Source organism: Symphalangus syndactylus, chromosome 2 (assembly GCF_028878055.3).
Source record: "Symphalangus syndactylus isolate Jambi chromosome 2, NHGRI_mSymSyn1-v2.1_pri, whole genome shotgun sequence".
NCBI classification, from domain to species: domain Eukaryota; kingdom Metazoa; phylum Chordata; class Mammalia; order Primates; family Hylobatidae; genus Symphalangus; species Symphalangus syndactylus.
In genome coordinates this window covers 67356386-67372447 of record NC_072424.2, presented here as the reverse complement: position 1 = coordinate 67372447, position 16062 = coordinate 67356386, and the positions used below count along the sequence as shown (strand labels likewise).

The 16062-nt window shown below is 42.9% G+C and overlaps 1 protein-coding gene and 1 long non-coding RNA gene across 5 annotated transcripts in view; one reads left to right on the top strand and one right to left on the bottom strand.

Annotated features, from left to right (window-relative positions):
* ANKRD6 (ankyrin repeat domain 6) overlaps nucleotides 1-5838 on the bottom strand; it is a 68082-nt gene extending 62244 nt beyond the window's left edge. For all 4 annotated transcript variants that reach the window (XM_055258801.2, XM_055258810.2, XM_055258826.2 and 1 more), the window contains exon 1: nucleotides 5689-5838. In XM_055258801.2, the coding sequence (XP_055114776.2) occupies nucleotides 5689-5808 (120 nt within the window). In that variant the 5' untranslated portion in view covers nucleotides 5809-5838. The remainder of the gene's footprint in view (nucleotides 1-5688) is intronic.
* Nucleotides 5764-16062, top strand: part of LOC129470757 (uncharacterized) — a 28983-nt gene continuing 18684 nt past the window's right edge. The window contains exons 1-2 of the long non-coding RNA XR_008653296.2: nucleotides 5764-5895; nucleotides 7746-7858. This is a non-coding gene — a long non-coding RNA (uncharacterized lncRNA). The remainder of the gene's footprint in view (nucleotides 5896-7745; nucleotides 7859-16062) is intronic.

Sequence of the window (16062 nt, the reverse complement as noted above, 5' to 3'; positions counted from 1 at the left end):
TGCCAAGACCACTCAATGGGAAAAGGACAGTCTCCTCAACAAATGGTCCTGGGAAAGCCGGATACCCACATGCAAAAAAGTAAAGATGGACCCTTACCTTACACTGTATAAAAAATTAACTCGAAATGGAATAAAAACCTAAACATAAGATCCAAAGCTTCTACAAGGGGAAAAGCTTCATGACATTGGATCTGGCAATGATTTCTTGGATATGACAATAGAAGCACAGGCAATAAAAGCAAAAATAGACAAATGGGACATCAAGCTTGAAAATATTTGTGCATCAAAGAACACAATCAGCAGAGTAAAAAGACAAGCTACAAACAACGAAATAACTGTACAGCTACTAGAATGGTCAAAATCCATAACATTGAAACACCAAATGCTGGTGAGAATGTGGAGCAACAGGAAATCTCATTCATTGCTGATGGGAATGCAGCAGTTTGGCAGTTTCTTACAAAACAAAACACTCTTACCATGTGATCCAAAAACTGCACTCCTTGGTATCTAGTGAAAAAAGTTGAAAATGTATGTCCACACAGAAAACTGCACATGAATGTTTATAGCAGCTTTACTCATAATTACCAAAATTTGGAAGCAACCAAGATGTCCTTCAGTAGGTGAATGCTTCCAAAACTGTAGTATATCCATACAATGGAAGATTTTTCAGTCCTAAAAGGAAATGAACTATCAAGTCATGAAAAGACATGGAAGAACCTTAAAAGCATATAACTAAGTGAAAGAAGCCAATATAAAAAGGCTACATATTGTATGATTCCAACAACATGACATTCTGAAAAAGGTAAAACTATGGAGACAGTAAGAAGATCCAGTGGTTGCCAGGGATTGGGGTGGGAGGAGGGAAGGGGATAAATAGGTGAAGCACAGAGGATCTTTAGAGCAGTAAAAATAATCTATATGATACTATACTGGTGGATGTATGTCATTATACATTTTTCCAAATCCATAGAAGGTACAAGAATAAACCGTAATGTAAACTATGGACTTTGGGTGATAATGATCCATCAGTATAGGCTCATCAGTTGTAACAAATGTATCACTCTGGTGGTGGATGTTGATAATGGGATAAGTTAAACATGTTTAGGGGCAGGAGATATGTGGGAAATCTCTGGACCTTCCTCTCAATTTTGCTGTGAATCTAAAATGGCTCTAAAAAAGTACTCCTAAAGGCAACCACAGAATGAGAAAAACTGTTGCAAATCAAATATATGATAAAGGATTAATATCTAGAATATATAAAGAACTCTTACAACTCAACACCAAAAAAATCAAATAACCAGATTAAACAATAGGCAAAGGACTTGAATAGCCATTTCTCCAAAGATGATACACAAATGGCAAACAAGCATATAAAAAGACATTTAACATCACTAATAATCAGAGATATGCAAATCAAAACCACAGCAAGATATCACCTCACATCCATTAGGAAGGTCAGTAAAAATAGTAGCACTTTGGGAGGCCAAGGCTGGCGGATCACGAGGTCAGGAGATCGAGGCCATCCCTGTAACACGGTGAAACCTTATCTCTACTAAAAATAAAAAAAAAATTAGCCAGGCATGGTGGCAGGCGCCTGTAGTCCCAGCTACTCAGGAGGCTGAGGCAGGAAAATGGCGTGAATCCGGGAGGCGGAGCTTGCAGTGAGCCAAGATCGCACACTGCACTCCAGCCTGGGCGACAGAGTGAGACTCCGTCTCAAACAAACAAAGAAACAAACAAAAACAGAAGGTAAGTATTGTCAAGGATGTGAAAAAGTGGGAACCCTTGTGCACTGCTGGTAGCACTGTAAAATGGTGCAACAGCCATGGAAAACAGTATGGAAGTTACCCAAAACTTTAAAAATAGAACTACCATATTTCACTTCTGAGTATATAACCAAAAGATATGAAAGCAAGGACTCAAACACCCATGTATACCTACGTTCTTAAAGCAATATTCACAATAGGCAAAAGGCGGTAGCAATCCAAGTGTCCATCAGTGGATGAAGGGATAAACCAGATGTGGCATATACATAAAATGGATTATTATTCAGCCTTAACAAAGAATGAAATTCTGGTACACGCTACATGAGTGAATCTTGAAAACATGCTAAGTGCAATAAGCTAGTCACAAAAGGACAATATGGTATGATTCCACTTATTTGAGGTGCGGCTAACAGTCAAATTCAGAGACAGGAAGTAGAACGGTGGGTGCCAGGGTCTGGGAGGAGGAAATGAGAAGTTAGCGTTTAATGGGTATAGAGCTTCAGTTGGGGAAGATGAAAAATTTCTGAAGATGGATGGTGGTGATGGTTGCACAATAATGTGAATGTATTTAATGCCACTGAACTATGCATTTAAAAATGGTTGTAGTAGTACATTTAGTATGTATATTTTACCACAATAAATAAATTTTAAAAATATAAAAGAAAGGCCAGGCATGGTGGCTCATGCCTGTAATTCCAACACTTTGGGAGGCTGAGGAGGGAGAATCACTTGAGTCCAGGAGTTCGAAACCAGCCTGGGCAACATAGGGAGACCCTGTCTTAACAATTAAAAGTGTGCGTGCCTGTAGTCCCAGCTACACAGGGAGTTGAGGTGGGAGGACTGCTTGAGCCTAGGAGGTGGAGGCTACAGTGAGCTATGTTCATGCCACTGCATTCCAGCCTGGGTGACAGAGGGGAACATCTGTTAAATAAATTATACACACACACACACACACACACACACGAGTATAACATAAATAAAATATTAAACTTCACTTCATTAAAAAAACTAAACTGATGAATCAGGTGGTACAACATACATATTCATTGGAAATATGGAGACAAATACCAGAAAAGAAACATCTAGAAGGTTGAAAGCTGTTTCTTTGGAGTGTAAATGGCACTGGGCTAAGGGATCACTGTTTTTATTAAAAACCTTTATCAGTATTTGAACTAATAGTTTTAAAATTCCAATGGGCATGGGTTACTTTGATAAAGATAACTATGAAAAAGCAAATGATGTATAAAAAAAGACAGACAAGCACTGGTGAGATTGTAGAGAAACTGAAACCCTCATACATTGCTGGTGGAACGTAAAATGGTACAGGTATTCTGGAAAATAGCTTGGCAGTTTCTTAATGTGTTAAACAGATTTGCCATACAACCCAGCAATTCCACTCCTAGGAATATACTCTAGAGAACTGAAAACATATTTCCCACACAAAAACTTGTATATAAATTTTCACAAAAGCATTATTCATAATAGCCCCAAACTGGAATCAACCACAAATGTCCATCAACTGATAAAGAGATAAACAGAATATATGTATACAATGGATTATTACTCAGTCATGAAAAGGAATGAAGTATTGATATATGCTACAACAGAGATGAACCCTGAAAACTTTATGCTAAGTGAGAGAAGTCAGACACAAAAGACCACATACCATATGATTCTATTTATATAAAATGCCTAGAAAAGGTAAGTTTATAGAGACAAAAAGTAGATTCATGGTTGCCAGGAGTTGGGGGTGGGAATGGGAAGTGACAGGTAATGGGTATGAAGATTTTTACTGGCAGCCGGGCTCAGTGGCTCATGCCTGTAATCCCAGCACTTTGGGAGGCCGAGGCGGGTGGATCACCTGAGGTCAGGAGTTTGAGACCAGCCTGGCCCAACACGGTGAAACCCTATCTCTACTCAAAATACAAAAATTAGGCAGGTATGGTGGTATGTGCCTGTAGTCCCAGCTACATGGGAGGCTGAGGCACAAGAATCACTTGAACCTGGGAGGTGGAGGTTGCAGTGAGCTAAGGATTGTGCCACTGTACTCCTGCCTGGGCAACAGAAGGAGAGACTGTCTCAAAACAAACAAACAAACAAACAAAATATATATATATGATTTTTTATTGTGACGATAGAAATGTTCTAATATTTGAATGTGCTTATATTAGTTGCCAGAACAAGAGATTTGTTCCTCAGTTCTGGAGGCTGGGATGCGTGAGTTCAGGGTACCCGCGTGGTCTGGTTCTAGTGGGGGCCCTTTTCTTAGCTTGCTGATGACCACTTTCTCACTGTGTCCTCACATATCAGGGAGGGGGAGAGACAGCAGACCCTGGTGCCTTTTCTTACCTAGAAACTAATTTCATCACAAGGGCCCCACTCTCATGACCCCATTTAAAAACCTAATTATTTCCTAAAGGCCCTATATCTCTAAATACCATTAGGGATTAGGGTTGAAAAAAACGAATTTGGGGGAAAAACAATTCAGTGCATAGCAGTGGTGGTGTAAATACACTAGAAATTATTGAATTGTACAATTAAAATAGGTGAATTTAATGTACATAAATTATATCTTAATAAAGCTGTTTATAAAATAGCAAATAATTAAGTCTATTTATAGAAAAAAACTTGCAGACTATGCCCTAAGTGCATTAAGTTATTGTTATAACAATTCTGAAAAGCTGACATTATTATCCCTCTTTTACAGATAAGAAACTGAGGCTCAAAGAAGTTAAGCAACTTGCACAATTAGCAAACAAAGCAGAGTTAAAATCTGTGAGCAGGTGCCCTAACTACAGAGTCCGCACTCTCTCCCACTTGTGATTGCCTGGGCCCTGGAAAGTGCTATGGATAGATCACACAAGCTCTGAGTTAAGGCTCCCTTCACCTTCAGTTCCAAACAATCCAATCACCATTTATGGGCAGACCCCTATTCACCTCCATGGGGACCTACAAGTAGCTCAAGACCTCTCTGGAGGCCGGCATGGAATGAGAAAACTGCATGTAAGTAAACATGAAAATAGGAGCTGACCAATCTGCCACAGGAGGTCAGAAGTTAACAGATGACCTTCTGTGAAAATTAAACTTTGCCCCTCTTCACAGCTCTTTCTGGGGAGGTCTGGAGGGTGGGCTTCGGAGCCAGACTCTGTGGGTACAAGTTGCATTTCCACCACTCAGCGGCTGAGGGACCCTGGACAAGTTTCCTCATCTCCAAAATGGGAATGAGAAGAGAAATCTCTTCTAGAGGGCTGTAAAGTGCTTACAGCAATACAGGGCTCAATAGGTGCTTGCTATCAGCATTACTTTGCCAGTGCATTCAAACTTTCCATCTAGCTGCACAGAGCCTGCCTTTTCTTGGCTTTGCTACAAAACTGCCTTTGGCCAGTATGGTCTCTTATCTTTCATAGTCTTCTCTGTTGGCGCAGGGTAAGCAACGCCCTCCAAAGCTTACCACCCATCTTCACTGACCCACATGAAATCAAAGCCTATAGAGGTTGTAGCAGTCATCTGGTCCAGGCCGTCATCATACAGACGGGGACAATGAAACTCTGCACAGTGGAGGAGTGTGCACAAGCTGGTCCACCTCCCCGGGAGGCCCATCTAACGTGATTATCGCACACTCTGTCCAATAAGCTTTTGTGTCCCAACTTCTCCCAAGAGATCTCCTCTCCATTTAGCTAAAGAAATAGGTGAGAAAAGCCACCGTGATTTTAAAGACTGTCAAATGCTAATTACAAGTTGCTCCACTTGAAAGACGGCAACAAAAGCATTCTTAATAATCCTCCTTCTCCCCAAACCTCCATCACTGGAAGAAAAGCCAGTTCTTTGAAAGCTGCAAACCAAACCCAGCAGTTTTTTGGACAATGGTTAAGAGGTAGGCCAGTTCCCAGGGAATGGCTACAGCGTATTTTTCTCTTGTTACCTTGGTAACTGCTACCTTGGCGCCTTTGTTGATGAGCTGAACCACATTCTCTGTTTGGCCTTTGTACGCAGCTATGAGAAGGCGCTCTGAAAGTGCAGCGACCGCATCTTGCTGGCTCATGAATTAGGAAACAAAGGTTTTCAGGGAAGCGGTAGACAAGTTCCTTCAGCTCAACACGATGTCATTGGCCCGGCCTGGCACCCACAGGTAAAGATGTTCACAATCATCAGAAGATGTCTTTATGAATATGCCATCTTCGGGACCTAGGGGTTACAAAACAAAGCTGCCATCAGGACCACTTGACACACAAGGATAGGTCACACCTCTTCTCTGTGATTTTAAGGCATTCTGCTGCTTGCATGTTGCAGGGGAGGGGAGCTGTGGGAGGCAGGACACACGGGAAGCACATTCCACAGCAAAGCCCCTGAACAGAACTTCCAAGTGGAAGGCAGCAGAATGTGCCAACCTCCCTCCCTTCTTCCCCCATCAGGGACATCCTCCAGAAGAGTATGGCCAGAACTGCAAGGTTTGCTCTGTTTTTCTCCCAGGGAGCAGAGGCCTGGTATAATCCCCTAAGCACCACCTGGTTTACACACCGCCTTTGGCAGGGAACTGTACTGTGTGTGATCACCAAAGGCCTCCTGGTTGGGTTTTGTGCATCCACTATGGCTAACGTGCCGCTTCCCCAGTGGGTCAGTGGCCTGTGGAACACACCCCACAGAGACTCTGCTGAGTGGGTTCTCTCTTTGGGGTTTTCTCCTAGCATTTACTGCAGTTCTCTCCCTTCATCCTTTTTTCACTGTAAATAGTGTAGTTCACGAGTTCTGGAACAGATGGAGAGCTGGGCACAGGCCTGGGCCGATTCCTGGTTCCAAGTGGCTGAAACAATCCACCTTGGGGACAACACAGATGCTAAACACTAACAGTGGCTCTGCCAATGCAGGGGGCTGGTCATGTTGCTTCCTTGCTAACAGGAGGAAAAGAAGTGGCACCAAAACCACCTATAGAACACTAAAGCCCTGTCGCAGAGCAGTGATCTGGAGGGCAGTAACTAGTAGTAAACTAAATTCTTCCTACCACATAGCAAAATGAATAGAATTTTAAAGACTGGGACTCCCCCCCTAGTATACCTGGGCTGCCATTAGACCCAACCAAAGCCATTGGTAATTATTTCAAGGGTGAAGGGTAGAAGAAGAAATACTTAAATGCCTAATCCAGTCCTGCTAGAACAGCAAGGAAGTGAGGGCTTCTTTGCATTTTAAAAGATACTTATTGAAAATACTAGTATATACAAATGGAAAGAAAATGCTACAACAGAGATACCATCCTTCAATCCAAACCCTACCACACATCCTAACTTTGAAGGTCTGGAAGATGCAGCCATCCTTTACATTTGTTCCCAGGCACACCCAAATGTCCTTTCAGTCTCTAAAGATTAAGGAATTGGCCATAATACGGCTGGAAAGCCCTGGACCATATCCTGTTTGAACTCGTTCACCGTGGCATTCAGGCAGGTTGTTTGGCCAACCACTCTGTGAGGCTGGGATTAAATGCCCATGTATAAAACAGACATGAGAACATTTATCTCCCAGGACCGTGGTGGGTATTAAGGAGGGTATTTTATTATGTGAAAGTGTGGTCCAGATGTGAATACTGTAACTTTGGAAAGAATTCTTTTTTTTTTTTTTTTTTTTTTTTTTGAGACGGAGTCTCGCTCTGTCGCCCAGGCTGGAGTGCAGTGGCGCAATCTCGGCTCACTGCAAGCTCCGCCTCCCGGGTTCACGCCATTCTCCTGCCTCAGCCTCTCCGAGTAGCTGGGACTACAGGCGCCCGCCACCACGCCCGGCTAATTTTTTTTTTGTATTTTTAGTAGAGACGGGGTTTCACCGTGGTCTCGATCTCCTGACCTCGTGATCCGCCCACCTCGGCCTCCCAAAGTGCTGGGATTACAAGCGTGAGCCACCGCGCCCGGCCTAACTTTGGAAAGAATTCTTACCCCCGACTCTTGTGAATTATCAAACTTTCTCATCATTCTCTATCTGCTGCTCAATATGCAGGTAAAGAATAGCAGAAAAAGAGAGAGGAACTCTCGCAAACCCATCCTGCTCCTGCTCACTGGGTCATTAGAAACAAAACAGATCTGGTGAAGGGTCTGCTCTAAAGCAGCTTGGTGAGTCATGGTCTGAGATCCCTGGGATACGCCAGAAATAGAACGAGCCAAAAAAAAAAAAAAGGAATAAAGTTGAGACTCAAAACACTGAAAGTAATGGAACTGGAAATGCCTTTGAAAATTCTCATGGTCGCACTGAATGGCTACAGTCTGGGCTTTATGTTTCCCAGACCGTTACACTATCTGGAAGTGGTTTGTTTTTAAAAACATAGGTGCGCCGCCTCTTTTCATTCAGGTAATCTGTGCTTTGTTCAAACCAATTATACTGAGCTTCTGCTCTGTTTGCCCAAATATTGCAAAATCACTCCAGGTCTAAATGGCAGGAAAATAGAGAGTATTAGCCATGACTTACGAAATGATCTCCCTTCCACAACCACACCCTCCCCCTCATCTACCCATTTGTTATCTCTGGACACTAGACCTAACGGCCCCCTTCCATTCCAGAACCTTTCCTTGCAATGGGTATATGAATGTGTCAAGTACAACAGTCCAGTTCATACAAATATTTTCATGGCTAAAATTCTACTCATTCTGCTCCATGGCTTAGCCCCTGAGGGTAGAGGTTTTTTTGCTGCAACCTCAGCACAGCCCAACAACTGAGGTCACAAGCTCCACACCAGCAGCGCTGTGCAGCCTCCTCAGCAATGGATGCAGGGGTCCAGCTGGCCCATAGTAAATTCATAGCCACTCCCCTCCCACCCTCCAGTCCCATGCAATGAATTCAGCCTCCTGGATACTGAGACTGAAGTACACTTATGCCATAGCTGCAAGCTACTGAGATAGCCTTGTTTAGATAATTACCACTGGTAAACAGCCCTTTGCAAGCACAGCCCACATTAATTTTCCTTTTTGTTTGGTTAAAGATAGAAAAATACTACAGTGGTGTCACAATAATAATGGGAGATTTTAACACCCCACTGTCAGCATTAGACAGATCAACGAGACAGAAAGTTAACAAGGATATCCAGGAATTGAACTCAGCTCTACATAAAGTGGACCTAATAGACATCTACAGAACTCTCCACCCCAAATCAACAGAATATACATTTTTTTCAGCACCACACCACACCTATTCCAAAATTGACCACATAGTTGGAAGTAAAGCTCTTCTCAGCAAATGTAAAAGAACAGAGATTATAACAAACTGTCTCTCAGACCACAGTGCAATCAAACTAGAACTCAGGATTAAGAAACTCACTCAAAACCGCTCAACTACATGGAAACTGAACAATCTGCTCCTGAATGACTATTGGGTACATAATGAAATGAAGGCAGAAATAAAGATGTTCTTTGAAACCAACGAGAACAAAGACACAACATACCAGAATCTCTGGGACACGTTCAAAGTGGTGTGTAGAGGGAAATTTATAGCACTAAATGCCCACAAGAGAAAGCAGGAAAGATCCAAAATTGACACCCTAACATCACAATTAAAAGAACTAGAAAAGCAAGAGCAAACACATTCAAAAGCTAGCAGAAGGCTAGAAATAACTAAAATCAGAGCAGAACTGAAGGAAATAGAGACACAAAAAACCCTTCAAAAAATTAATGAATCCAGGAGCTGGTTTTTTGAAAAGATCAACAAAATTGATGGACCGCTAGCAAGACTAATAAAGAAGAAAAGAGAGAAGAATCAAATAGATGCAATAAAAAACGAAAAAGGGGATATCACCACCGATCCCACAGAAATACAATCTACCATCAGAGAATACTACAACACCTCTATGCAAATAAACTAGAAAATCTAGAAGAAATGGATAAATTCCTCGACAAATACACCCTCCCAAGACTAAACCAGGAAGAAGTTGAATCTCTGAATAGACCAATAACAGGTTCTGAAATTGTGGCAATAATCAATAGCTTACCAACCAAAAAGAGTCCAGGACCTGATGGATTCACAGCTGAATTCTACCAGAGGTACAAGGAGGAGCTGGTACCATTCCTTCTGAAACTATTCCAATCGATAGAAAAAGAGGGAATCCTCCCTAACACATTTTACGAAGCCAGCATCGTCCTGATACCAAAACCTGGCAGAGACATAACCAAAAAAGAGAATTTCAGACCAATATCCTTGATGAACATTGATGCAAAAATCCTCAATAAAATACTGGCAAACCGAATCCAGCAGCACATCAAAAAGCTTATCCACCATGATCAAGTGGGCTTCATCCCTGGGATGCAAGGCTGGTTCAACATACGCAAATCAATAAATGTAATCCAGCATATAAACAGAACCAAAGACAAAAACCACATGATTATCTCAGTAGATGCAGAAAAGGCCTTTGACAAAATTCAACAACCCTTCATGCTAAAAACTCTCAATAAATTAGGTATTGATGGGATGTATCTCAAAATAATAAGAGCTATCTACAACAAACCCACAGCCAATATCATACTGAATGGGCAAAAACTGGAAGCATTCCCTCTGAAAACTGGCACAAGACAGGGATGCCCTCTCTCACTGCTCCTATTCAACATAGTGCTGGAAGTTCTGGCCAGAGCAATCAGGCAGGAGAAGGAAATAAAGGGTATTCAATTAGGAAAAGAGGAAGTCAAATTGTCCCTGTTTGCAGATGACATGATTGTATATCTAGAAAACCCCATTGTCTCAGCCCAAAATCTCCTTAAGCTGATTAGCAACTTCAGCAAAGTCTCAGGATACAAAATTAATGTACAAAAATCACAAGCATTCTTGTACACCAATAACAGACAAACAGAGAGCCAAATCATGAGTGAACTCCCATTCACAATTGCTTCAAAGAGAATAAAATAACTAGGAATCCAACTTACAAGGGATGTGAAGGACCTCTTCAAGGAGAACTACAAACCACTGCTCAATGAAATAAAAGAGGATACAAACAAATGGAAGAACATTCCATGCTCATGGGTTGGAAGAATCAATATCGTGAAAATGGCCATACTGCCCAAGGTAATTTATAGATTCAATGCCATCCCCATCAAGCTACCAATGACTTTCTTCACAGAATTGGAAAAAACTACTTTAAAGTTCATATGGAACCAAAAAAGAGCCCGCATCGCCAAGTCAATCCTAAGCCAAAAGAACAAAGCTGGAGGCATCACGCTACCTGACTTTAAACTATACTACAAGGCTACAGTAACCAAAACAGCATGGTACTGGTACCACAACAGAGACATAGATCAATGGAACAGAACAGAGCCCTCAGAAATGATGCCGCATAGCTACAACTATCTGATCTTTGACAAACCTGACAAAAACAAGAAATGGGGAAAGGATTCCCTATTTAATAAATGGTGCTGGGAAAACTGGCTAGCCATATGTAGAAAGCTGCAACTGGATCCCTTCCTTACACCTTATACAAAAATTAATTCAAGATGGATTAAAGACTTATATGTTAGACCTAAAACCATTAAAATCCTACAAGAAAACCTAGGCAATACCATTCAGGACATAGGCGTGGGCAAGGACTTCATGTCTAAAACACCAAAAGCAATGGCAACAAAAGCCAAAATCGACAAATGGGATCTCATTAAACTAAAGAGCTTCTGCACAGCAAAAGAAACTATCATCAGAGTGAACAGGCAACCTACACAATGGGAGAAAATTTTTGCAACCTACTCATCTGACAAAGGGCTAATATCCAGAATCTACAATGAACTCAAACAAATTTACAAGAAAAAAACAAACAACCCCATCAAAAAGTGGGCAGAGGACATGAACAGACACTTCTCAAAAGAAGACATTTATGCAGCCAAAAAACACATGAAGAAATGCTCCTCATCACTGGCCATCAGAGAAATGCAAATCAAAACCACAGTGAGATACCGTCTCACATCAGTTAGAATGGCCATCATTAAAAAATCAGGAAACAACAGGTGCTGGAGAGGATGTGGAGAAATAGGAACACTTTTACACTGTTGGTGGGACTGTAAACTAGTTCAACCATTGTGGAAGTCAGTGTGGCGATTCCTCAGGGATCTAGAACTAGAAATACCATTTGACCCAGCCATCCCATTACTGGGTATATACCCAAAGGACTATAAATCATGCTGCTATAAAGACACATGCACACGTATGTTTATTGCGGCACTATTCACAATAGCAAAGAGTTGGAACCAACCCAAATGTCCAACAACGATAGACTGGATTAAGAAAATGTGGCACATATACACCATGGAATACTATGCAGCCATAAAAAATGATGAGTTCGTGTCCTTTGTAGGGACATGGATGAAACTGGAAAACATCATTCTCAGTAAACTATCGCAAGGACAAAAAACCAAACACCGCATGTTCTCACTCATAGGTGGGAATTGAACAAGGAGAACTCATGGACACAGGAAGGGGAACATCACGCTCCGGGGACTGTTGTGGGGTGGGGGGAGGGGGGAGGGACAGCATTAGGAGATACACCTAATGCTAAATGACGAGTTAATGGGTGCAGGAAATCAACATGGCACATGGATACATATGTAACAAACCTGCACATTGTGCACATGTACCCTAAAACCCTAAAGTATAATAAAAAAAAAAAAAAAAAAAAAAAGAAAAATACTACAGTGGTGAGAAAACATTGGCCAAGCAGAAACACCCTTCTATTTTTTTGCTTTTCAGTTACAGCTACTTAAGAATGTTCCTCTCTCACTCCATCCCCCCACCATGACCAAAGCACCCACAGAGCAGCCTCCAGAACGGGTCCCTCACACAGGACTTGGGATACTCTCCTTACCAGAGTCATACAGAAAACTGCCTGCAAGATCAGGAACAGAACCCCAGCTTTCCAATTCCTAGTCTGTTGCCAACACCATCCCTATGTGCTTGGACATCTCAAGCTCATTTTCAATTTAAGCCCAGTAATCGCATCCTTACTAGGATCTCCAGCCTTCACCTGCAGGTGCATTTACACACAGTTTGTGGGTGGGAAGGTTATCAAATGAGGGGCTTCTTTTCTGCTTCCTTTCTGCTTCTTCCTGCACCTTCAGCCTTGGGTGTGGGTGCAGGCCCAGCAGAGATACTAGGTGCAGGCCAAGCAGAGACACCACCTCTCTCCCTCCCTCATGGTCATTCTTCCTAAATCCCAAATCCTTACCTCCCATCTAGAACAATGATCCCCATCCCTTAGAGTGAGAAGACGCTCTGCTTCTTCTCATCTGATGCCCTGACCTGACAAATTGGACCAGACAGAGATGTGTGTGTTACAGGGGTGGGGGGCAGTTTAAGAAGCGATGGGAGGCAGTTTAAGAAGGGATGGGGGAACCCCTGACAGTAAATTGGGAGGGGAAGGGAACAGAGGGGTGAAACCAGTCTGGAATCAAAGAGTTAAACTTCACTGCCAACCTGTTGGCTACCTCGGCTGTAGCAGTTCACCCCCTCCTTATATCTGAGCCTCCTCTTCCAAGTAGATCAGCTATCATTCAAGATACTTCCCACTGCTGGCAGTGAGAAATGTATTCTGCCCCAAGCCTATCAATTACATCCCTTTTTGTCACAATGCTCATTTTTCACAGCATTCTGGGGGAAAACCTTAAACGCAAACATGCTGCCCATTCTTTAAGCAAAAAGGAAATAAATACATGAGCATAAGTATGCAATGCACATTCTGAATCTAGGTAGGGATTTAGCTTGCTAAGATTTCCCTTCGTCCTCCCAGCCCACTGCCCCATTTTTGTTGCTCTGTAATTTGCTAATTCTTTTGTCTCTCATCACAAACACCAGAGGGTCACACAGCTGCTTGTCTGTGATGCAATCAGTTTTCTTTTTACAGAAAAAGGTCTATAAGGTTTGCTTTTGCTGTTTTCTTGGGGCTTTACAACAAATTCTCCTATACTTTGGCGAATTTGCCAATATCCTAAAGCCACTACGTTCTGTCTCCCGACAAGCAAAATATTCCAGAAGAGACCTGCAAATAAAAGTCCCGGCCAGGCATTATGTACAACCCACCCAGAGATGGCCCACAGGCACCCAGGAACCGGTGGCTATGGAGCGCCATCAGTAAACTAGCTTTGCTCCTACTGCTCCAAACCTTGTGTTGAAGAGATGGTACTCACATCCGAGGGGCTGTCCTCTCTGTTCTACATCGTGTTCAGTTTCTGGATAACTGTGGTCAATTCTTTCCTGGAGAGATCATTAGCTTCCTAGGGCTGTCACTCCCAGCAAATCTGCAGTGATTTACGTTACAATGCTTGCTGCCTTTTCCCTTTAGCCTCCTCTGCCGACGCTGGCCAAACCACATCTAAAAGCTTATTAAGACATCCATTCAGCTTGCAATGTTTTGTGGCTTGCTAGTCTGCTCGTCACAGCTTCTGAAAGTCTTGTGTCTGCAGATTTTCACGGACTGATCCCTCCTGCCAGCAGAGGACCTGTAACACTGCCCGGATTGAAGTCAGGGAACAATTCACAGATCGGAGGAACATTTCTGAATGATGCTCAGATGACAGAGAAACGAAGTTTGCATAATTTCAGCAGTAATGCAAGAAAAGATGAGTGTGCGTGTTGTAAGGGAGGGAGGGATGCAGAAAGGGTTGAAATCTGTAACAAACTGCCTCCAAGAAAACAGTAAAATGCTTGCTTTGTGGGAGCAGCGGAGCCCAGACACTCCACCCTCCTCAGCAGAGAGTTCCAGCACAGTGACTGCGGCAGCACAGGAGACAAGGGTCTGGCTGAGCAGCTGTTCCTGACGTTTGTCTCACAAATGCTCCTCTGAACAGTCTCTGCAGGGGAGGGGGAAGGGAGTAAACAGGGAGCAGAGCCCCTTCAGAAGCTGTTCCGAGTGCTGTCGACTGCCCTAAACTTGCAAGCGTGTGCTCCAGCCCACTTGTTGAAGCAACAGAAATCTAATTCCCACCTAGAGAGATCATAGAAAGGAGAGGGCTTTCATTTTGACTTGAGCCAATATCCCCACATTTTCCTCTCTGTCTCTAAAGACAGAATTTTTGGTCCCAGAGATGGGGAAATTACTCTACTCTGTAAGCACAAACCCTCTTACCACCTGCCGTCCTAAAGCCTTGCCCTATTTCCCCAAGGGTAATGGGGCAATGGAATGGACTGCAATCCTGCTTTGGTCATCATTTGGCTTACACCAAGGGCAGAAGAATAGCTGGAGACTCTGGCGGGTACATTGCAAAGAGGCTGAATCCCACTGGGGAAACCAATTGCCAGCAGAATAACACAAGCTTAAAAAAAAATACACAACCGTCATACTAGTTTATCCAAAAGCAATCTCTACTGGGTTACTGTGATCACCACTGGGGGACAAGTAAGGCTACAGCAGAGAGGAATGTGACTCAATCCCTATTTTAAAGAAACTCATCATCTGGCCACTGAAAAGCCATGATCAAGGCCCAGAAGTCCAGTTGCCAGAAGATAAGTGTAAACTGAGTGGGAGGAAGAATAAAGCAAGGAGTAGTTCATTTTCTTATAGCTTCCAGGACACTTCCTCCTTCTGAGAAGATCTACTCCCACAGGTAGGGCCCTTAACACAGTACTACCCATGAGGACACTCAGCACTGACTGCTCACGGAACCTGGTGCCCACCAGGACTATTTGCGAAAGAAGGGAAATGACAGGGTGGACATGCTCTGCTTTAGCAAGCCCATGACTCATTATAGATACAGCCCACTGTCACACAGAAACAAGTATGTTTATTTCTTGAGCCATTTAAAGCACAATAACTCTCTTCTTCTAACTCTGTCACTGAATCTTTTGAAATAATCACCTCTGCAGAATGCATAGAGGCTGTTACAGTGAAAGCTGAGTGACATCTGAATATTATTCAAGAAACCTGTGACATACCCTTCCAAGAAAAGCTGCTTACAGATGTAAAAATCACATAGGAGGAATAAGCACATATCACCAAATAAAGACGTGACTGACAGAAGGCTTGGGAGGTAGAGACCTCCCCTTTTTATGTAGGACAATAACTTATTGCCTGACCAGCGCTGCTAGACCACCAGAGCCTCCAAGTCAGGGCTGGGCACTCCCATCACTTGGCAAATGACCATGTACATGCTCAAAGTCCAGACCAAGCGTTATCTCTGCTAAGCCTTCTGCTGTCCCTGCCTTGCCCTAGACAAGATGACCATTCCCTCATCTGTGCACCTACAGTTTTCTTTTCTTTTCTTTTTTTTTTTTTTGGAGACAAAGTCTCGCTCTTGTCCCCCAGGCTGGAGTACAATAGCGCAATCTCGGCTCACTGCAACCTCTGCCTCCCAGGTTCAAGTGATTC